This window comes from Hyalella azteca, unplaced genomic scaffold (genome assembly GCF_000764305.2).
Source record: "Hyalella azteca isolate HAZT.00-mixed unplaced genomic scaffold, Hazt_2.0.2 contig14048, whole genome shotgun sequence".
Classification (NCBI taxonomy): Eukaryota; Metazoa; Arthropoda; class Malacostraca; order Amphipoda; family Hyalellidae; genus Hyalella; species Hyalella azteca.
In genome coordinates, this window is record NW_025943947.1 from 160,774 (window position 1) to 186,108 (window position 25,335).

Genomic DNA, 25,335 nt, shown 5'->3' on the forward strand with positions numbered 1-25,335 from the left:
AAGCAACAAAGCATACACAACAAAGTTTTGTGCTCAAACTTCAGAGTGTGAGGCGCATGACGAGCTTCCGGAGTCCAGAGAACACATTGAATATTCAAGGAATTTCATTGGGACATCTTTCAGGCGGAAGAATTGTAATGAATGTTATTATTGCTATGATCACTCAAATTTTTACCATTCTTCTGCAACATTACACACCAACGATTTCCTCACGACTAGGATGAAAGATTGTGGGGTTAGAAGTAACTTGCAAAAGAGTCTGTGCAATCAGACCTCAGCAAATTATTATGTTGAGAAACACTCATTTCAACAACTCTCTGGTCGCGCCATTCTTCCTACGTCAAAGCTACTAGCTTCGGGATCACCAAATGTTCAACGAAGTATTACAAGGGTTACTAAGCGGGATGAACCTTACTGCATGGATCACATTAAACTGGCTCATAACTTCCTTTTCATAGCACAATTCATTCTGACGTTGCTAGTGAAAATTGAACAAAACTGCTTCAAATTTTGTGATAGAACACTGGATGCAAGAAAATGCGTCCAAAGACACAATTTTCTGATGGCTGATAACACGAGACGACGTTGGTCGTATCCTCGTTCTTCTAAGGGCAGACCAAAGTTTCATCCCTCATTGATGTTTTACCTGACGCTGATGTTTAGTATGAGCGTATGCATCGCGATTGATCTTCCAGACATAGCTGATCGAAGTGGAATTGGTGAAAGAAATCATTACGGCAGTTATGAACAGAAGGAAATTAACGTTGGTCTTATACTGCCTCACTCTGTCTTCAATTCAAGAATCTACCGCAAAAACATCAATTTAGCCATGAAAGACTTCAACCGTGATTTCTTCGGCGAGTATTCGTTTACGTATGAAAACGTCGAACAGCAGATGTTCCAGTTGACTCCTTCTCCTACTGGTCAGTGTTCTATATAAGTTTATTACTCCCTCTTTTTAAAACATATTGTTGTGATTTCATTTTTTGCGTTATAAATTTGCTTCTAGATTAATTAGAGATTCTCTACCAATCCAATATATAATCGGATGAAAATTTATTTCTAATGCCAGTGGTACCAGAATAAATTACAAACAATTGTTCACATTCCTTCCAATAATTATGAATTCTAATGCAATTTTGAAATGTCTTATATTGATGAGGAATGTTGCCGATCTTACCTTTGATTGCCAACGACTATTTTAATTACACTAAATACTTTTGGCCAATCAATATACCCATAATTTTTTCCTCTATTCGGACCAAATATGATGATAATCGTCACTTGAACGCAATATTTACGCAATTATGAGACTCGAGAAAAAAGCTGGGCTATTTAAAATTATCACACAGTTTGGATGTTGTGCAGAAGTATCCTGATATACAAAAATAAAATCATAAGAGTATCTGACATTGAAACGCATTGTGATTTAATTATTCCACTTTGTGTTTACTGCCAATGCTCTGATACACAACTACATTGTTTTGAATACATTAAATTATTTTAATATACAACGTTAAAATTATATTTATATAAGTTATATGTATAACACGTTAAAATATTTTATGTCGCACTGGCGAAAAAGTTTTTACTTTAGGATCTGTCTTTGAACGGTTTTGAAGCCAACAACAAACAGGCTCATTTACGTGCTTAAAGTTCCACTCGAAGTTCGAGCCGCGATGAGAAATATCTCAGAAGATGTTGCTATGAAACTGAGTTCTTTGTTTACAAAATACGAATGCTTTTATAAGAATGCTCTATGTTACATTGCTCAACATTAGCATTTTTAATATTTTGTGTAGAAGTATAACGAAATTTTGTTCAGTATGAACAAAACTTACTTTATTCTTGACTAGAATTTTCTCTGTTATGAATATTGTTCATCTCTGCTTAATTTCGGGAATATTTCGAACGAACGGAGCTACTTTAACAAGTTACTTCATCATAAATTCTTACCGAGACAATTTTAAGTTTCTTCTATTTTTTAATGTCACAGCAATCCTGGATGTGTTATGCGACCGATTCTTGCCGAAGAAAATCTCCGCCATCCTGTACGTAACGAACGACGAGACGTACGGACGCAACACCGCATCGTCGCAGTACTTCCTCCAGCTCGCCGGCTACCTCGGTATTCCTGTCATCGCCTGGAACGCCGATAACTCTGGCCTCGAACAGGTCATTTCCGGCAGCTGATTTGCCCAGGAACTTGCATATAAACTTTCCGGGATAAAGTACATAACAAATTATGTCCTTTATGGTTTGCTCATACACACCATTTTTTTTTTGGTTGAAATTGGAAAATTTTAGATTATTTCGGGGTCATATGTACTTTCAAACTTGCTTCCAATCGACATCAAAGCTCCGATTATCTAACTAGCATTTGTCTAGGCTTCTTAACAACTAGTTGGTTGTGTATGTATTCCAATAATTCTTGTAATAATAATCATCGTCGAATCGTTAAACTGAACAGGAATATGAAGGTTTTAAACTAATTTAACGCCGAGTACTTATTTAAAGAAAAAGTAGAAGGAGTTCTACATTAGTGTAGAACTGCTTTCCAGACTATTATGAGGGAAAAACGTTCAAATATTGATTCATGGACCGGAAAATTCATTGATAAAAAATGAACGAAATCTCATGAATAAATTACCCTCCATCAGTGTCTTACTCAAATCCTGGGAGTAATACCTGCAGACTTAATTACCTATTTTCCCACGTATTCCACCGAAAAGACTAGATTAAAGGTTTATATAAATTTTATAAAATAATGCTAATATTTCTCTAATAATTAATCGGTAGCGAATTAAATTTCTAAATTTGGTAACGATATGAAGTTGTAAACCGTCCTGTCATTTGATCACTCTTTCAAACATGTAATTAATTATTTTCTACATCTTAATCCGCCGTTGATATCCCTAATACATTAACCATGCACGTCCGCATTTATATTAAATCCAAAATATTTTGTTTGCAATTACATTTAAATTGACAATACTCCTCTTAAGCTCTCTCAATCCTGATCAAACTTTAATCTCGAGTTTATGCAGCATTTCGAATTTGGATGGCATAAGCCATAATTACTAATCCAGGTAATCCAACGATTCTAATCAAGCTAATGAAAAAATATTTCGTGCTGCATCGACAGGCCTCACACACCGGTCTGATCCTGCAGCTGGCTCCCTCAATCCATCATCAGGCTCATGCAATGCTGTCCATCCTCGTGCAATACCAGTGGCATGCCTTCACCATCATCACCAGCCAGATAGCAGGACACACAGACTTCGTTGAAACTATCCTCGAGAAAGTCAATCAGTTCTCCGACCCCACTGACACGTCCACCGCTAATTTCAAGTGAGTAATAAAGCAATATGTCACCATGCAGAGTATGTTGCTCCTATTCGACTAAAATTCGACAGTCATTTTTTACGTGTTGAAAATTCTCATTAACCAGCACTTGCTGGTGCAACACTTTAATTATTAACTATTCTGTATAATGAATTATTTGTGAAAAAAATATAATTATTTCAGTGGAAAAATTATAGTGGATAATTTTGGTTTTTATAAAGGCTTAAAAACTTAAATTATGTTCTCAATGCTCATAATGACATGTATTCGCCGTAATTGAAGTCATTAATATCATTATTTTAGTTATTTAAATATCACTGTTCCACTTTTATTTCCGCCTAATGGTGAATACATAACTACAGATGCAAATAAACTTTGACTCATATTTTCTAGTCAATAATAAGGACTTGATTTTTTTCTGGTTGTAATGAGCGGATGGGAAAGCGCCCCTAACCAAATTTAAATAGTTCATGTTCCTATGATCACCAGTGCTATAAAATTAACATTATACTTTAGATTTGTGGGTGGCTTTGGATCATTCAATTCGTTACAACCAATCAAAGAAATGCATTAACGTTCCATGTGTTAAGGTCTCTGTTTATAATATTCCATTAGTTAAAGCTATACACAATGTCAAATTTCTTTTCGTACGATACATAAAATATCCTTAATCGTAACAAAATTATATATTCAAGTTGGTTATAGGTTAATTAGTCTTAGAATTTTTTGTGCTTTATCAATTATCTATACATAAGATAATTTTACCTTACTTTGCCCAATGCACGTATCGCAGATTATAGAACCATATCCTGTTAAGTTTGATCTCCCTTCTTTCCTTCTAACTAAATTTATTCTTTAAATGTCTTCTCGATTTCGTATACAGGATCCACTCTTTCATTCTGATTTTACTTTTTACCTGTGTTGCAGATTCAGATCAGAGACAGGAACATTACATCTCTTTTTGTTCTTTAATTGTACATAATATCACAATCACCGACACGACTTCTCGATCTTATTTCCTCCTACACGTTTTTTGCAGATTTACAGTCTCAAATGCGATTCCTCGTTTATAATTTATATTCCATGATTATTCGCAGATTTACAATCACTGACACAACTCTTCGGTCTGATTTACTTTTGTAGCGAATTCATAATATTGACAAGATCCATTTATATATTTTACTCGCCCGTGTGCGTGTCAGGTTAGCAATTATGGATATGATTCCTCGATCTGATATAATCCTTCACAGGTTCACAATCATCTGATTTATTCCTTCACTGGTGCCGCAGGCTAACAATCATCTAATTTATTCAATCACGTGTACCGCAGGTTCACAATCATCTGATTTATTCAATCACGTGTACCGCAGGTTCACAATCATCTGATTTATTCCATCACGTGTACCGCAGGTTCACAATCATCTGATTTATTCCATCACGTGTACCGCAAACCGCAGGTTCACAAACATCTGATTTATTCCATCACGTGTACCGCAGGTTCACAATCATCTGATTTATTCCATCACGTGTACCGCAGGTTCACAATCAGCTGATTTATTCCATCACGTGTACCGCAGGTTCGCAATCATCTTATTTACTCATGCACGTGTACCGCAGGTTCACAATCATCTTATTTACTCCATCACGCGTACCGCAGGTTCACAATCATCGACACCATCACGGTGGAGCGAGCGGAGGATGACCTGACGCGCGTCAAGAACAGCGAGGCGCGCATTCTGCTGCTGTACTCGACCAAGGCGGAGGGCGAGGAGATTATGCTTGCTGCTGAGAGCCTCGGACTGACGGGCAAGAACTACGTCTGGATTGTGACGCAGTCGATCATTGGTGAAAACTTGGAGGGCAAGAACGCGTTTCCTGTTGGCATGCTTGGTGAGTATTGGAAAAATAGATAAATGGTTTACATTAGGCTATACGTCAACAATTTATCACAGCATTACTTTCTTCATATTAATATAAAAATCATATTATAACGACTGGATAATTTTACTCAATAGTTCTGCTTATAAATCTGGGCACCGCTCGTCTCTAAAAGTGAACAACTGGTACATTGACAATGCCCATAGTTGGTTTGTTTACTGCCTGCTCTACTTGTACTGCCTCACCCAAAGGCAGGTCCTTGCAGCTGATGTCTTCAATCTTGTTACTTCTAAATTGAATTTGTAAACTGACAGTACGAGCGCTGCTGAAGGTATTACACCATGCACGCCGTACGGTTCATAGTAAGCTTCTAAGCTAAATTTTCGATTTTACGTGACAAAAGACAAAATGACCGAGAAAAAAAATCCGGAAATTTATGCTCCGGATCATAAGTTGAATGCAAAATTTTACATGATTAAGAGGTTGCATTGATGTATCCAAATCTAGTATTTTCAGCTCAGAGGCATTTACACGTGATCCGTGTAAATGTAAAATCACGTGATCCTCAGAGGCACGTGATCCGTGATTTATGAGGAATGAACTCCGCGTATAGATTGGAACGGGATCCGTGTATTACCTGAAACACGATCCATGTGCTATCTGGAGTTTTATCTGTGTACATGGGAACTGGAACGACAAAACCACCACCAAAGCAAAATGGACTGCTAGAGTTCGAGTTTTGGACGTTATATTTCCCGTAGATACGTAAGGATCTAATTGAAATGGGACGCGTGTTGGCAAAACTAGTGTTAAAATTCAGTGCTTATAGCACTATTTGAACAACTAAAAATTCGCATAATGCCGAGCTTATTGCTTCATCAAGCATGGAAGCCTCGAATATGGTGTCGGATGAAACTTCTGTTCTGCAAATAAATGCCTCGTGAATTTTAATGCGGTATTAAAAGATCAATTGAAGATTGGATTTCTACGCGCTCGGCCTGCCGTATGGCTGCACGGGTATAGAATTAATGGCTCATATCATGATTTTTTTAAATCCGCGGAAAATAATTAGTTGCAATAAAGTTGCGTCATGAGACGAAAAGGAAGCTTTCGCTAGGACTTAAAATCCACAGAATCAACTCGGTGAATATTCAACTTACCTCAAAAATTGTGTTTTGTACCATTCCACGACAATACTCGCTATTTATATTATTCTTTAGGGTACTCGAGGAGCTTCTTTTATAGGAGGATCATCACTCATTCTCATGAAGTCTTTTCCACGCCGATGAAAACTGATGATTATAATACGTTAAAATATTTCCCTAAATTTTGTTAATGTTTCGAATGGAATTTCCATACCATCCATTTCAGTTCCCTTCTAAGTCAGCAAGACAACTTATTTAGTGTAAATTATTACTACTCTACCTTAATGAAACTGCTTATTCAAAATAGACACTTTTCGGTTAAATTCTTCCCGCGACAAGTTCAGCTGAATACGAGTTAGATCTATGAGGAGTCGGAATAAAACTCTGCAAATGACGGGCTCAGCTGGTGGAAAATACTCAGGATGAAATGTTCTATCTGAAGTCTGCACTCGTTTTAATCGTGAAAATATTAAATATTTTAATCGCGAATATAATCATGGTTAATGCTTGTCACTAGTTTCATTTCTTAATTGCCTCGAGAGGAGATGGCTTTTTTTTATTTAAGCCCTGAAGTTGAGCCAAAGGAGGTGCAATTACTTTGTTTCTCTTTCCATTAATACGGAAAAAAATTCCGTTTTTAAATTACCAAAATTAAAAACTAACATAGTTCGTTTAGTTCTTTTTCACACTTAGATTTTATAGGTCACCGGAATTTCTAGGTTTTTGTATATATGTCTAACAGATCTTTCTTGGTTTCTCCACACATGCAGAGGCACAGTTTGAAATGTTCCATCTGAATATTTCTTCGGTTTGAATCACCATTATGCAATGAACAAAATGATTTGTTGAAATACATAGAAACAAAGTAAGGTTTGATCAAGGCAAAAAGGCTATGAACATATTTGGTTCTAATATCCCTGTATAGGAATTTTTAGTATGAAATCTAGCATTTGAAGGCATCTTTTATAGAAGAGTGGACTCAAGCCTCTCTCTGTAGGAAGCCTTGAAATGTTATCTCAATATCTCCATGACGTCTTATATTGGAGTTTAAGATGAGTAGAAGAGAAGGAAGAGCCACTAAAGAAACGAGGGAAATGATGAGAAAGATCTGCGCTAGTGAAAACAGACCAGCTATGAGGCCTTGCGATCTAACGGAATTGCCAGTCCGTAATTAAAGACGAATTAAATTGAGCTCGGGTCGACGTTTGGCCAATCCGGCCAGGGACCGCAGTCGGAACGATGGCAGGAGTGCTAGCTCTCAGCTCCATTGTCTCCATTGTCTGGGAGTTATTAAAATTATCAAATTTATTATGTTTACCATTCGCTAAAAACAAGCTAAATATCTCAGAGATGAATAGATGAACTAATGTTGTGCAGAACCACTGTTTCTATTCACAATTTCTTCTGAAATTAATTACTGGTACCTGAACTGAAAATGAAGTTAACGGTAGCGTGAATGTTTAATGTTATGGAAGTGTAAGGGTTATAAATTTGGAAACCTCGTGTGTCAAAGCCGCGACTTTTATCAAATTTGTGGAAATATAAAGCACTGGCAAATATTAAACAGCTCATATTCGGACTAGAACTCACACGGGGCGGTAGATTTACTTGCGGCATTAATGTTATGTTCTTTTGAGAACTCTGTGTGAGCATCTAGATTTTAGTACTCGCGATTAGGATGAGGCATTAATCCGTAAAAGCCTTCTAAATTGCCTAAAAGTTAAGTTAGAATTTTTTAATAAATGCGCAGATGGATTATATTTAACATATATAGTTACGTAAGTGAGTCGCATTCCCCAATTGAGAGTCAGCCAAATTAATTAAATTAATCATAAAAATAATTCATGTAGATGCAAGTTGTAATTGGCCATGTCTTGACGATAGATATAGCGGTTCTTCATCATTAATTTCAGTTTTTGTTATTAGAATGGCGTTACCATTTGCTTATAATAAAGACCTAGATGCCTGGACAAAGCTTGGTTTGACTCCGTCAACCTTCATATTAAAAGCTGATATCGTTGTTGTAATAACCCAGCAAAATTTCATAGTCTTTCTGATACGCTTTATCTTTCAAATTAACCATTCGGAACTCAAATTTTTTTCACAAAACCAAGCACAGTTTCAGAATATTGGCACCAGCATAAAATTATAGATGTCATTGCAGTATTTGACATGCGCTCAATCAAGAAGACGTGATAGTTAATTCTAGAATGATAGAATTTTACGTTTACGTTCACGCAGTTTGCATCTGCATCGAAACTCTTCGTGTCGGTATTTAGTTATTAGCTCAAAATTAAGGGATATCATCGTGATTTTGGTTGATCGAAATTTTAATCAACATAATAATTTTTATTGTCAATTATGAAAAGCTTGGATGAAGCTATGCAGCAGCTGATGCGATGGGATTTAGAGGCTAATTAGCAATTTGTGCGAGAGCTTTCACGGGAAATTTCATTCGAGCCTTTTACTGTTCATAGCGATTATGTTAGCTTCATCATATGCTCGAGCAAGGTATGAATTCTGTAGCACAGTTCCATAGAGAAATCTACTGTGGGCGAACCAACAAATGTTCATAAACGATTCCTTGAAATATCACTTGCACTTCTTTGTATTAAATTGATTCAAGTGAAGATAGCCTGCAGGTCAGGAGCATGTATAATTATAAATTTATTTAATCATTCAAAATTTCTTTAAACTTGTTTCACTACAAGTTTTTTCGTCATCTTACATATCTAGAGAGATTGTCCCAATTGAAATTCTTAATCAGAAACATTATTATTATGATTATTAGCTTTCCATATATACATACGTGGTTACGTCGCAATTTTCAAACTAAGCTTCCCGTCGTCAAGTGCACATATTAACAAATTTTTGAAAAAGTTATTCGAATTGTGTAAAAATTGTACCAACTAATAATGTTGTAAAACTGTATTCAACATATTAGGGGATTAGTCGTACTTTCTTCTCAAACTTTCTTACGCTCTTGCACGTTGAAAAATATGAGTGATAATTGCGCTTAAATGTGTGCGCAACTTTGTTGCGGCTTTACTAATGTAATTCGTGGAGAAAATGCATTAAATTATGTTCATTAATGATCAGCAGTTACTTCTAAATAAACTGATACTTCCGCAGGAAGTTTGGCTCAATAGCACACGAGCGAAAAATTGAAGTTTGTAAAGATATAATCTCAAGAATTGAGTCCGCTACTTATTGCATATTAGTATAGTTAGGCAGAAGTTTTTCTTTTATGCAAGTTTTATTGAAGACCGGAGCGTATTTCCTATTAATAATTTTCTTTAATTTTAATTAATGATTTGTTTTCGGAGTAATTTTAAGATTCAATTTTGTGTTTTATCCATTATACCCTTCGTAAGTAATGTTGTCATTCCAAAATTTCAATTTCAAGCGTTGTAAAACACTTTATTTTCTTGATAATGAACATGGAATATTCGAAACGTCGTAAAGTCAAATAAAATTTCATTTAGAAACCTTAGGTATGTATAATCGAACTTTCAAATCCCTCAAAAAGCCTAGTTCGCAGCATCGAGAAAATTAATAAGAAAATCAATAATAAGAAAAACTCTCTGGTCTTCAATAAAATTATTGCATATTATATACCATTGTCTCGAAATCTAATTTTTAAAACGTTTTCAACATTTTTCAGTGTATTTCAGTATTATTACATGAAATGGTGAATATTATAGCAGGTACTAACTGCTAGCTATAATATTAAAAGTAAACATATTTTCATTCGAACCATATTTTCGAAATCAGTCCAATCTATCCCCGACTATCCCAATTAGCGATAATTTATTTGAAGTGCCCCATGTAAATAACTTCCACGAATGATTATATTTGTATCAGCTTTTTTTGCCGAAACATTGTTGTGATGTGTGTATTTTTTTGGTAATAGATTAATTGGGGAAAAAAAAGATGAATTTGTGCAAGGTTGGACTATAACGTGAGCGGATGATTTTGGAATCACAGTCTTATCTATGAAAATCTGCTCGTAAATTTAAATTTCAAGAACTTTTAGCCGTAAAATAGTCAACCATGAATTTTAAAATTGACGATAAATTTTAATTCTTCATGTCATGAGTTTAAATCTGACCTCGACGTCTGCCATCAGAACGGTCGGTGTTCAACCATTTTTTCATCCCATGTTAAGGGGTTTGTTTGCATCGAATTTTGGTCGGACGGTAGGCCTCATAAGAAAGCAAAACGAAAGAAAGATGACAATTAAATGGATATAACTTAAATAGATGTGAGTTTCAGGAACACTTTAAATAAGACCTTGTAAAATCGGATCTCAAATATGGAAAATAAACATTGTTTGGTTCAGATGACAATTAATTTATAAAAGCTAGATTAACTCAATCGTTATGAGAGCCATATTAATGTGTCGATTGTTATGAGAGCCAAATTAATGAAAAAGTGATAAATCTCACGTCTAATAATTAAATTGCTACTAGCATTGTTAATTCATAAGTTGAAACAATGTAATGTGGATACGAAATATCTTGCGATCGACTTGCGGAAACGGAACGTTAAAAATAAGATTATATACAGAAGATATTTTAGAGTCAACTGAATTTTTTTCTTCACATAGATATAAATAATAAATGAGTAATGGTTGATCATCATGGTTTATATTTTATGGTTTTTGGTTCTAATAAATGATTACCCACCATTTAATATCTTCTTCTGGAATATAGCTATACAACACGAATATTTACGTTCTCTTTATAACGGGACAAATAAGCTACGTTCATAATTCTTCCGGGTTTCTGTCTACGAGGATGACCAACAATTTATGACAATAAAAAAGGTTGTGTGAGGCACAAAATATATTTCATTATTCTATACATAAAAATGAACTAACGTGGAGTTCAGGACAAATTTGTTAAAATGAACTGTAACGATTACTGTCAAACAAAGATGATGTTTAAAACTCCTAGCAATGCGCCGATATCAATACATCTTAACAGAATTGAATACATTCACAGCAATGGCGAAATTTTTAAGCTATAAGAGCCAGCTAACGATGAAAGTTCAGATCGGATCCGGATACTGTTTAGTTATCGGGTACTTAAAAAGAAAGATGTATACACTTTTCATCTTCAAGTAATGCGTGAGAAATGCGGCGCAGTTCGTCATTGCGAGGAATTGCAGCAAATGAAGAAGCTCCACAATGCTAGAAAGTATAACATGCAACATAAGCCATAATCCTGCTCAAATATCGTTCTATTTTTCGGGATAAGTGAGGACGTGTATGGTTGCAGTGAATAATTAATGTAAGCTGAAGATGTGTTCATGCAAGTAGGAACTTCCGACGAAGAGAAATTAATGAGATGACAAATTGTATTCCCCAACATAAATTCGTGATTAAGTTAAACTTCTAGGGTGCTCCATATCATAGCATAACATAGTTTATTAGCATAACAAACTTAAAGTGTGAACTTCAAATAAATTTAACCCAGTTTGAAAAGAATTAATTTCGCTTCAAATTTTATTTTTAATTGAGCTTCTTCCTTTTACAGAGCAACATTGAATGAATTTGTTAGCTTCATTCAATTTAGTCCAGTTTCGTGTGATTCGAAAAACAATAATGGTTCTTATGTCATCCATTTGATTAAATCGAGGGCTCGAGGCAGATCGTCTAAAAACTTGTGCCAGTTCGGTCAGCTCTTAGCTTTATAAATAATAGGGGATGTTTTCTGTCTATAGCACTGCAATATGCTTCTCTTTGACCCCATATTGGAAGTTTGTTTGTCTCTGTCGATAACGTTTGATCGAATTTATGATAGGCTTGGATAACCGAGATTATCTCATCTAAGTGGCCTCATACGTTTAACATTTTTTCGAAAATTATGCACGAATTTAAAATGGAAATGAATTTTCGGATTTTTTTTTTATAATTTAATGATGTAAAACTGTTTTCATTATGAACAAATGACTTTAACTGCTACTAGCGAGTCAACAGTTGCGCGCTCATATTAAAAAATTCTTTGAACCGTACAAGCGGCAGTTTGATAAATTACATGAGGCTCTCAACATCGATTAGAAGTGCTCATTAATCGACTTATATAAACGTACAATGTATAATTCATGCTCATTTCCACGCGCAATACAACAACAGACATGAATGTCACGCATGTGCATGGTAAGCACTTTTATTTCCGCTTAAATGACTTAAACGACGCTCCGGACTGCAACTCAGGAGATGCTCTTAGCATTTCGAGCCTAATAAGTAAGGCTTTCTTGACGTGAATTCCACGGAGAACCGTTAATGTTTCCTGTAGACGCTCCAGCGAAGGTTTATCTTGTAAGCAATAAATGCCTCGTAACAAGACCACGGGGAGCGTCTGAATAGTACGCCTGCAAGCAGGAGGCACTGCGAAGAGTAAAACACAATGGGCGCCAAGAACCAGCATAATTCTGGTCATTTAAACGTCCAAGATGGGAGGAGAGACTCTCTGTAAACGGTAAGCACTGCATGTTTGCACGAGCTTTAAGCTGTTTCATCTGCATTTTTCATCGTCACGAAGGAGTTCGCTGAAGTGCATGTGCTAATCCATGCAGGTATAACGTGAGAGGAACGACTCTAAATATCCACCATGGTTTAAAATAAAACTGGCTATGTTTACGGGCTGGTCGAGCATTGTCTCCAAATAATAGTAGTCTTTTGCAATGGTGCGAAACGGTTTATTAGAGAACACAATGTAATTTACACGATAATTTGAACAGCTGGCCAGATTTATCCATCCGATAGCTGCTCAAAAGTACATCAGCCGACAAATGAAATGAACCGTCGTTAGTACCACTGTTTGCCTCCGTGCGACACCATGCAGTCATTCATATGGACATGAAAACGCAAACATTCATGAAATCATTGACGCTTAGGGCAATAACGCATAGTATAGGTTAATGCAATCATATAATAAAATAAACGGAATCAATTTTTATTATTTTGAATTTTTTGATGTGTAAAGCCAACTTTTTCAAATTGAACCTTATTGAAAAATAAATTTTAGAAACAACACTATATTATAATAAGACTGGCACTAATCTCCCATGCTGCTCTGATGCATGATTTTCTTAAACAGCGCATCACTGAAAATAATTATACTGTCACCGGCAGATGAATATACACAATGTTGAGTAGCTCATGAAATTGGTTTCCAAATGCTGCTGAAATATTGGGATGAAATTTCAATTCCGATTAAACGAGTGAGAATCAAGAATCTTTACTTTTCAAAAAAAAACATTACACTTTTATAGTCGAACTGATTATTGCGCTGCGTGTACCTCTCCATAACAAGCATTTTACCCAAAATTAAAATAATTATTCAACGATTAAATTAACTCCCGTAGTTAGATAAGCTCGAGATTTTCGAAAGCTCAAGCTACCTGCCTGTTCTAATTGTTGTACAGATCGTACCTCTGATTTCATCAACACTCAGTACATGCAGAAAATATTCCTATTTCGAACGTATTTTTGTAACGTGTTGTCATCATTTAGCCTACATATTGCGCTCCAGCATCATGTAGGGTTTGGTCGAATCCAGCTTAGGTCTGGATTCATATCCCAATATACTCGTTCCACGTCCGTTTTAGCAAATATTGATTCTAGTTCCTATGATTACTCCGGCATTTGAATGTCCCGCATAAATAGAAATTATTCAAGATTTATTGTAATATCGATCTGGCACACTGTAGGTTGAAGGTTTCCAAATCCGGGCTTAAATTCTGTTGTATTGAATAAGTTTTCGAATAAATCTTTTTATTATTAATTACCCTATAGAGGAGGGAAACACGCATTTTATAGATGGATCATATTGTAATGGTATTGTATGTATAAGATATTGTATTGTAACCAAAATGAATCAGACGTGCGTGCAATGTTGCTGGATCAAGCCCTATTAAGTGCGGAAAAGTTGCCCTTAGCGGTGAACGTCATTCGTTCTGCGCCACCGCAGTGAACAGTTGTACTCTGTACTTGATCAACTTGATGTATGAAGTAGAACCTTTTCTTTATCTTTCACGACCTGACATTGAATTTTAATTGAGTAAAGCTTAATCTGTTCTAATTTAGGGATTTCAGATGGCAAGAAATCTTATCGTGTATGTGTTTTTAAGAACGAGATATTGATGGAACCTGTCAGCAAATATTTTTTTTCTGTCTTCAGAGAGACCCCGAAGTTCAGATATAATTTCTACTCTCCTACAGTTTTATTTCTTGCGCTTTTGAATGAAAGTGTAATGTGCGGTCATCTTTATTCCCCTGTTGGCGTTTAATCACAATAAGTATGATAAGCCTGGTGCGTCATTGAGGATATGTGATATTCTTACGATACGCCCCGTTGAGACTGGATCTCGTAACAATCCTTGTTGAATTCCTGGTTCTCAAATGCACTTCTATTGTATATTTCGTACGCCTGATGCATGCGCGTCACTGACATTTTGCTTTAGTTCGGTTTTAAAGGCTTCTAGAGTTTCAGTTGCGGTGTTGGCTCTCGACTGTAAAGAAGGAAATGTTTGGTAAGCGTGTGTTCTAATTTTGAAGATTCATGTAACGTGTATATTTGACTTTTATCGTGTTATAGGATGGAAATAAATGATTTTACTTCTCGATTATACCTTTATGTGCAATACTAATTTTATGAAACCATTTTTACCTTTGTATATTGTTTGTTTACAGAAACCGATTTATAAAGACAACTGAACGAAAAATCGTATATTCAAATCCTTCGCCAGACGAATATACGTAACAATCCTTCTCGTAGTAAAGTTCGAATAATGTTAGCGTTTCACAAAGCATTCATGGTTTCAACGTAGGGAAAAATTTTGAAGTCTCTAAGGAGAGAAGTTAAAAATTGCTTGAATTTTTATTGCCTTATGGCAGCAGGAGGTCTCTTATAAACATATGTCTTTCAAGAAGCGCATCGCATTCTATATATATCACGCGGTAAATTTCTACAATGACAGCATTTGGCTTTTTGCGTAACATCCTGTAGCAAAGTCATGCTCTGGCTCCTCACTTTAGTTAATGAATTTGCGATTTAATTTAGTTTATCAACTGGCGTTTCATAACGGCCTAAGCGAGGTTATTAATCGAGGAATAACGGATAAGTCTGCATCACGCTTCGTTTTGTAATATTGTGTATAATTTCGAGCAATTAATTATGGCTATCTATGTACCCAGGAAGTTTTATTATTTATTTTTTTTCAAGCGCTGTGTTATCTCTGTATGGATGTATTTTAGACTTAAAATTCCCCATATTTAATATACTTGCATTTTCTCCGCAACTTACTGTAGTGATTGTTTCAGGAGAAAAAAGCTATAATTTTTTATTCCTATGCTCTTGCGCTCTGGCCTTGAACCGTATAATCATGATATAATGCAATATTAAGGGGACCGGCTACCCTAAATTTTTCAATTTTGGCGTTTTCCGGTTTTTGTGCTCATCTGAAAGCTGGAATTCTGCTCTTTTCAATGGTACCACTGCCATCGCTGTACGCCAATATTTACGTTCATGACGTCTCTTTAAAGGGAAGCGGGTGGGAGAGTTCTTTAACTAATTAGATATAAAGTAATTATCTGCTGAAATCTTTGAATATAGTTTCTACTTGAGTTGTGCTGCAGTTACAAGCTTAGTCCCATCTTAAAGCTGACATTCTGAGCTTTCCAACGATACTACTGCGATCCATGTACGGCAATATTGACGCAGACGGCCGGGCTTTAATGGGGGGCGTGGGGTGGAGTTCCTTCACTAAATAGACCTAAGAAAATTAGAGCGGCAAGACTACATATCTTGGTGTATCTGGCATCTGAGCTCAGTTACCCTCCTAACATTGTACGTAGAGGTGCGCTACAAGTTGCTGCTAGCATCCTTGAGTGGATTAAGCTACCGAAGCCTGTAGTTTGGTATCCATGCTACATTGAGTGCCTATTTCGAGGCGCACGGGACTTTGCCGCGCCGTCCTGAAAAGTTCAACTTATTGTCACGGAAAACCTATCTCCTCCTACAGTTTTCAAGCTACAGCAATGAGACATACACCATTCGATTCGCAAGGAAATTACCTAAAAATTTGATGATCATTTTTTTGAATTTCTGTCAGGTTAGTTTTTTATATGGGGGAGAAGGGGGGGAGGGGGGAAAAATGAGAAAAATGGGATAAAACGCGCATAAAAAAACTAATGGGAAAATGAGAAAAGTGATCATCAAAGTTTTAGGTATGGTCCTTACGAACCGAATGATACGTGTCTCGATGTTGTAGGATGATATTTGTAGGAGGAGATAGATTTTCTAAAGTACCCCTTTTTAGCCGTTTTCTATGAATTTCACATTTTTTATCAATTTTTTCGAAAAATTCGTAGAAGCAAAATGTTCTTATTTTTACATTTTACGTATGTTTGTGAAGTTTCATGATGATCGGATAATAACTGTAGAAGTTTTTCCGGAGGGTAGCCGGTCCCCCTAAATGAAGCCAAGGGGGCAAATCGCGCTCCATAACTTGAGCGTTTCGGGTGACCTTACACGGAGCTAAGGCTAAATTTGTAACAAGAACCATTGTAACAACGTCATACAAATTTTGGCATTCACGTGAACAGTAAACAATTTACAGGAAATGAGATGCTTTACTTTTGTAAACCTGTTACTGATGATTGTTCAGATTGAAGTTCCGCACCTGGTTAGGAAAACCCATCCAAAGAAATTATGATCTGTACCTTTTATCTCTAGTCCTGTCTGGATAAATGCGGCGGCTTAAGACAAAAGACAGAGCGTTTCTAGCGTGGCCAAAAGTTGCTCGCAATATCACTTGTAATATAAAGGTTGAAAATTTCCTACTACTTGGAGGTAGACCACGAAGATCCAGGTTGACCAGCTCTGACATGTGCGATAAATTTTTGGTAGCCGTCAGTTAAGCTGCTGATCACGAACGGCGTACTGGTTCCTCTCTTGTAGAATTTTGACTCGACGCAAGCGTCGAGTTGTTGCGCATAATAATAGAGTATTTATTGAGAAATACTGTGGAATGGATGAACATATATTTGGGTTGTCATGTGTAGGAATTTATTCTTTGTTTTCTATTACCTGATCACGCGCTTTATCTCCTAACTCCCAGCTGTAGCTCTCTCTCTCTACGTAGCCTAGTCAATTAGTAGCTCTCTTATTGAGCATCCGATTTGCTACTTATTTGTTCTCTTGTCGATTCAGATTTACAATCATTTGTTTCTGCGCATCCCATTTCTTAATTATTTTGTTCTCTACTTCGCATCCGATTTGTCAAGTTCACACGTTCTGATTCTTTACTTCCATTGTTTGCTATTTCTTTTAAATATATTAACGTTAGCTGTTGTGACTCGTTATTGCGTTTCATCCACCGCCTAGCTCAAAGCTTAGCTTGATAGCCACTAAGAAAGCGTTTTACAGTTCCCGGTCATTGGTAGGCGTCGGTTCACTAGATATCTTAGGTCAGTTCTTCAGAGCGTAAATAGAAGGACTCGGCAACATTCTGCCGACACTTGATTTTATGATGATGATAAATTTTCCGGAAAAGTAAGAATACATCCGCTGTGGACACAAATTCAAAAATTATATGGGATTGAATGTGTTGTAATAAAACAGAACATCAAAGATTCACTAATGCCTTTTTTGCGTTAATATTAAAGGGATGAGTCGGCTCAAGGTTTGCTGACATTTAAGCTGATGCATTGCGAATAAGATTTCAATTCCATCGCATTCATTATCCTATTTATTTAATTAAACCGCAAGCTTAAGTAAACGCTGAAGTCCGTCGTGCTTTTAGTATAATTGATTGACTTCATGGAAAATGATTAAGTATTTACCTAAATTTATATGGCTCAATTTTGTTTCAATTAAGCGCCTAATTCCCACTACAACGTTTACTGGCAAAATTTTATCGCAAAAGCTCGAGTCACTCCAATTTTTAGCTCAATTGATTCAATTTTTCCTCAAATGCTTGAATTCCTCGTTTTCCTTGCTCGATTGATACAATTTTACCGAAAATATCAAACTTTGGTGATTCCAATGCTATTTGGAACAACGAGCGTTGATAATTAATATAGTAGACACTCCGGATGTCTGATAGCTTCTACTGGGAATCTTTTACAGATTATAACTGGCTGGGATATTACTCTCTGGAACGAATGCCTGTTTCAACTTTCGTTTAAAGAGAACTTCACAATCACCAAGAATATTCCTTCTAAATGAGCCAACTTGTTCATCAATTCTGTTTGAATAATAGTCTCACCGAAAGTTTCTAAATCACAATACGCAATTGTAGTCCTACTGGTGCGTTCAACACCGCCATTTCCTCAAGCTCTCGAGCATGTGAGGTTGAAGTTTTAAATTAAAACAATCTAGAAATCGAGGCCTTCCTCCAAGGCTAGATTGCCAATGAACAATGATAATTAAAACACACCACTACAGGAGGTCACATCCAACGCGATTAAAGAATTAAATGACAAATATACCTCCTAAACCCAATGCTAGCAGCTTTTACATTCTATTTACAGATATAAATTACATCTACATATTTCATCTACAATACGACTGAAGAAAATTCGAAAATTTTTCAGCTACTCGTACCAATCTAGGAGGAAGTCGAGAATCAGATGAGATTGCAGTCGAGATTAAGGCAAGGGGAAAGAGCTGACTGATGGAGATGTGTACGCTGACGGCTCAAACGAGGGGCAATGAAGACGATCTGTCAGCTCTCTTGTGAGACGATCCCTTGCAAGCGAAAGCGGGTTTGAATTTCATAGTAAAGTCTATTCATGAACTCAGCAATATAACTATTCGTTTATTATACCGACCGTCTGCAGATTTGAATAAAAAATATTAAGAGTGCATAGGCTTCGTTTTGAATTTTACATGCTTTTCGTATTACTCAGAAGCATGAACGCAAATTAACTCAATTAATTAAAGGATGCCAAGAACAGCGCAAGAAACGATAATAGGACGTGTAATGTAAAACATTGAAGAAAAAATTCTGACATAGCGATGTATTAGTGATTCCTTGAAATTTCTGAGTGTTTGTCATCTACATTACTAATTAAAGTTTCACGGTTTAAAATAACAGTTTTAAAGATCTACGGTTTACGGTTTTCTTCACTCCTCTGGCCTTAGTCTAAATGTAGCTTCATAAATCCTGTAATCATTCCTGTAAATCGATTTTTATCTGAGTTAAAAACTAATTATTTACGTTTTGCACTCAACCATGTAGTATTTTACTTAAAAAATATCGAAATCAGTATTTTTCTTTTCGTCAATCATTTTACTTCAGCGGAATAATTTTAAATTTTATTTTAAATCTAATTCAGATTTAGACTCATCGAGTTGCGATGCGATTAAAATCGAAAATTCAATTGATACGCGTGATTCGCTATAAATGTTGTGCTAAATGAGCTAAATCTTAGATAAAGAAAATTAAAATTAAATATATATCAGTTTGGAAACGTTAAAAATATGTGCATTCATTGTACGTTATGGTAAAAAGGTAATTAAAAACGATAATTTGATTCTCGGGTCATTAAATCCTTGGTACTGCAATACTTCATGCAAGATTCAAAGCCGCGGCAATAACTGAATGAAAGACAGAAAAGATTTCTAACTTGCGGCCTAAGTTCAGAACGAGGATGAATAATGAGAAGAGTTACTTGAGAAAACTTTTGTGAAACATGTTTGATCATGAGCCGCCTTGCATGAAGTTGGGAACAAAATGTTATGTTTGGATTAACAAGCCTCCCCAACCTTAGTAGCCTCCCCAACCTCGGCCTTAGATGAGTAGGCCGAGTGTCTACTCCAATCAATATTGATGAATTGTGTAATTATCATAAAAATTCATCAAACATTATTGATGAATTTTATCAATGCTGAACAACAAATTGTGTAAATCCGCGAGGTAAAATTACTGGGGATTTAAGTTATGGATTTAAGCAACCGAATTCTGCCGGTTCCGAATATAAATGTATTGTTTTGACAATTCATTACTAATGAAATAACACTTAGAATAATTAATGCAGTTGTGTGCATCAAAAAGACCTAATGATAACTAATAATATCCTCCAAAATTTTCATCAAGGGAGGTCTAGGGTTTAAGATGAATACATATTTGAACACATATTTATAATCATATGAACACATATAATCATATGAATACATATTTGGTATAGTTGTGAAGATTTAAGAATTGTCGGCCCTATAAATGTTGCTTTAAGAAAATTTGGGTGAGTTTGACCCTTCATCGCCCAACTATTCAATTAGTGGCTTCGTCGCACATCATTTCTCTGTAATCATTGTTGAATGCCTTGGAACCAACCTTCAGCTTGCATGAATTATGATTCTATATGGTCAAACAATTGGTACTCATCCCTAAAACTGAGTAAACTTGACTAAAATGTGCTTCGAATCAACAAATGCTTGGAACTTATGCATGGTGCTTTGTGTGTCAAATTCAATGGTATTATTTCTTAGCTGCTGGAAATCTGTTAACAAATTGCCTTCGAACATTCTCACTTTCATCGAATCCGTATCATCAGGGACACACTCTCAGGGTTTTTTCGTAAGAAACATAAAAATTTTTCATATTCAGAGAGAGAAACCAAAAATTACTAAAAATAAGTCGTGACTTCTGTGTCGTTAAGGCATTTAGGCCAGGATCAGCACTCATGTGCATGCCGAACGTTTCTTGTTCAAGTAGGAATTGGAGTTCGAGTAGTTGCTTTAAGGTGGTCCACTAGTAAGCTGGGTCTCAGACCGCACGGAGACAGCAACTTAACAAGAACTTAAGCAGCATTTAAGTTTAAATTTATTCAGGGAGGGATTACTCCACGTAAACCTCAGCTACAATTCGGGTGAATAACTTGGGATAAGCTCATATTCAGATGTCGAACTACTCAGGATTTCTTATATGTCATTTAATCTGCTGGTTATTCGGATTTTCAAAACTTATTCACGTAACGAGGCTGTAAAATGTCTCGAACTTGTAAACACTCCAGTTTACACGGGCAAAAAATTCATTCGTGAGTTTTATCTTATAACGGCTAAATTAATATCTGTAAAATGATGACCAAAATTGTTCATATTTTTTAGAATCATACATCAAATATTCGAGCTGCGGCAACTCGAGATGCAGTTCAAGATGAGAAAAAAGTATGTTGTTGATTGCATGAGTTTCCCAGTCGAGGATCAGGAAGTGTGAGATGAGCGCTGGTGGCAGGTGTTCAGTTGGTGATCTTCAAAGCCTCGAGTATCTAATTGAGCGACGTGGGGAGAAAAGCAATTAAACGGATGTGAACCCCTGAAGAAAAACTCTGTAGTTTTTCCTGCCTTTGATCGTTCATACAATGATAAGAATAAACGGTATTTCTCTTGCTGCGCGTTTAAATTATTTGTTTACTTTAGACGTCCAGTTCGCTCTGCGTGATCTGCATTACAAACACAAATGCGTTATCCGTTTATTCTGATAAAGTTAAAAATCTATCCTGGTTACAAAAGGAAGGTGTATTATTGTTTAGACCTCACTGGAGTTGAATGATTTATTTTCATGATGTATTTATGGTTGCTTGTGTGGTTTCGTTATGTAATTAATTCGATAAAAATAATGTTCACTGAGTTATATATCACAATTTAGTTTTGGAGACCATAGGAATACCCACTTATATACGGCAACGCTAAATGGGCGCTCCTAAATCTGTCGACCGTGCTCACTTCTCTAAATGTTCTTCTCAACATTATTGTCATGAGCAAAGTTCTAAGAAGTTAATGAATTGTTGTAGAATTTTCTTCTTGTATCTGAGAAAATTTATCGGATTATCTTAATGCAAACGCACCCGTCATCTCAGACAGCTTCCCGATGCACGGACATTGGGCAGAGCTAACAGAGACCAGCAGAATTCGTAAACTGAAAACAAAGAAAAATTACAAAACAGTGGATCAAAATCTTAAGATCAATCAAATGGATGGACGAGATCATATTCTGAAATTACTCCCTAATGTGGAATAAAATAAAGTCAAGCATATAATATCGAGCCAGTATTGATTCGTACTAATCTCAAATTTGAAGTCCCTTCAATCTTCCAGTTCATGATAATATATACATAATTTTTTATTCATGATCACCACAACAAGGTATACCTATTTTAAGTGACATTTTAATGGTCATCTTAATCATCCTGATCAGCATTTGCTTTCATATGCGCAGTTTAAATTGAATTAATTATTAAAATAATTTTATCAGATTAACGTCTCGTTCAACAAGAAGGGGTTTGCATTTAGAAAAGCAATGTTCAGTCTATTGTGGCGTGCAGTGAAGACGGGACTGAACGCCAACTTCTTTCATAACCTTGCACCGTCGCGTGGTAATGTTCCAGTATCCCTAACAATGGACTCTCCTCTTTCGCAGGGGTACATTTCGACACCGACACCATCGCGCTGCAAGCAGCGATCGTGAAGACGATCAGAACCTTCGCCTACGGAGTGCAGAGTTTCGTAGCGGACCCACGAAACTCTCACTTCAGCCTCGTACCCGAGATTTCCTGTCAAGGCGATGCCGGCGCCAAGTGGGAAAGCGGCGTACATTTCTACAGGTACGTGAATCTTTTCTCGTGGATTTAATGAATTCATGTAAGGTTTCATCGAATATTAATTTAGAGCTACCACATTAATTGACTAGAAATGCGAGATATCCTGCATGTTTGTGCGCGTTCATTCATTTTTACGGAAAGGACTTCAATCATTCAACTAATTGTTCTCCCTTTTAAGTTATGGTCTAATTCAATACATTTTCGTTCGTGAGAGCATCTCGTCCAATTTAAACTCAGTTTGACAGAATTTTTTTTTTCTAGTGGATTTAAATTTGTTGACTTTATTATTGATAGAAATTTGTATAACATGAAGGAAAGAGCAAGACTCATCTTCAATAGTTTGCACATTGAAATTGAGAAATATCTTGTTCACTATGCTATGATTTTCTGATAACATCATTAATTCAAAAGATGACGGTGTCAGAAGATGAATGTAAATTATTTTCATCAGACTAAATTATTCATCTCAACCACTCCCATAGCATATAATATATATTTATTTTATCAGAGCAGTCGTGAATTTTAATATTATCAGCAGTAAAGCTTAACAAATTCATTGACTATCGTATCTGTACTTAGACTTCGGAAAGACGAGTTTAGTCTCTGACTATGTAATTAATCTGCTTTGAAACAACGCACCTCTAAACTCGTGGAGCTCATAGAATAGAAGTTTCCTCTTCTTAATGTTAGCGTCATAACTTTAAAACTTGCCGAAGTTCCTAACTCTAAAGGCGAGTTTGAGCAGATAATTAAACAGCTGAGCAAACTGGTTCGAAACATTAAAATAACGCGTCGATATATTACATGTCGTTATAATTTCACATCATTGTCTAAATAAATTTATACTAATTATCAATGACTGTAATACCGTCCAAAATGCGATCGAGAAAAACATGTAACTATTGATTGAAATCTTTACTGGAATAATGCAATGATTACAAAAACTCTAAAGTTTCTCTGTGATCTGATTTAAATCGAATGTGATAATGCGGGGTACTGCATGCGTCGTGGTGTGAACGAGCACGTTTCATAATGCGAAAATTCAATAAACCTGCAGCTTATATTAAATTGTGATACCTAATAATGTTGAATTAATATTTAAATGTAAGATATTGTTGAGGCTTATTCAAACTTACATTTTTATATGATCTAGCCTAGCAACTACATCAACAAAATTTAACATTGTAATAAGCACACTGTATCCTTTCATTCATTGGTGCCTGATTGAACAAGTTTCGAATAGCCGAATAGCCAAGCGCAACGTCATACGTGTATATAAATTTATACACGTACGACGAAATATGAGGAAATTTTTTACAATTCAGTCAGAGGCCCGCTTTCTGCTTTCCTTTTCGAATTATTTTCCCAATTTGGATTACTCATAGTATCCGTGCCAGCTATGTAAATCTCTTTCTTTTTTTCAACGACAACTATAATATAGAATTGAGACTCGTCGTCTTAGTTTGGCGGATTAGGCAATAGTGCCTCAGTAATTTGTCAAGAGTTCTCAGCAGAAAAGTTTTAGTTGGCATCTCTCGGTAGCCTCTGGACAAGAGATGGTCGTGCCGTTCTACACCTGCGATGAATTTTTAATGATGCAAGTATTTTCATTGCACCTTCACACAATTCCTGATGAATTCGGATGTATCTCTGAAGTTTTTTGAAACATTCTGGTTCGTTAGATTGAAATGTACCATGTTTTTTTTTAATATTTTTACTCACAATCATATAGTATTGTATCTTTTTTCTCGTACATGAATTACACATGCATGCAGACATCATGTTCACCTTCAATACAACTATTAAATAAATAAATGACGATTTTTTTGTGTTGCGAGAATAAGGGTCACGGAAATTGGGGTTCATGTCAGCACAATGTAAATTTTTTTAAATGTTAAATTAAAGCGCAAATTTTTGAGGTAAGTAGTAAGAAATGTCGATGCCTTATAGGACGACGAAGAATTTTTACGCTCCCCTCTAACGAAGTCATCTGCTTATGAAGCCTTAGGCTCGTCGCTTCTTCATTTGCATGGCAAAAGTCCCGTCTCATATCCCGCTGCCGCTCAATTTTGCGGCACAATTCTTTCACATTTTAAGGATGAAAAACGATCGCTCGATTATTTATATTCACTGCTTCTTCTTTCAAAATTCGAAAAGATATTTTTTGCTCGTGGAAGTTTATTCCAGCCTTCATATTAAGAAGTAGAGCGACCACGTCACCGAGAAAATGCATATTTGGGACCTCAGATGTCCGCATGCTTGACAGAAAATGAAAACGGTTGAGTTTCCATCACAATTTTTGAAGAAAATAAGTTTTATCAGCGCTCATAAAGAACAATCATTTCATCTTTC

General features: G+C 35.9%; 1 protein-coding gene across 1 annotated transcript in view; it reads left to right on the forward strand.

Annotated features, from left to right (window-relative positions):
- Positions 1–829: 829 nt before the first annotated feature.
- The window catches only part of LOC108667076 (glutamate receptor ionotropic, NMDA 2A-like), a 126,940-nt gene continuing 102,434 nt past the window's right edge, over positions 830–25,335 (forward strand). Inside the window, exons 1-5 of the mRNA XM_047883925.1 lie at positions 830–923; positions 1,997–2,175; positions 3,146–3,351; positions 5,003–5,235; positions 22,803–22,986. Of these exons, the coding sequence (XP_047739881.1) occupies positions 830–923; positions 1,997–2,175; positions 3,146–3,351; positions 5,003–5,235; positions 22,803–22,986 (896 nt within the window). The remainder of the gene's footprint in view (positions 924–1,996; positions 2,176–3,145; positions 3,352–5,002; positions 5,236–22,802; positions 22,987–25,335) is intronic.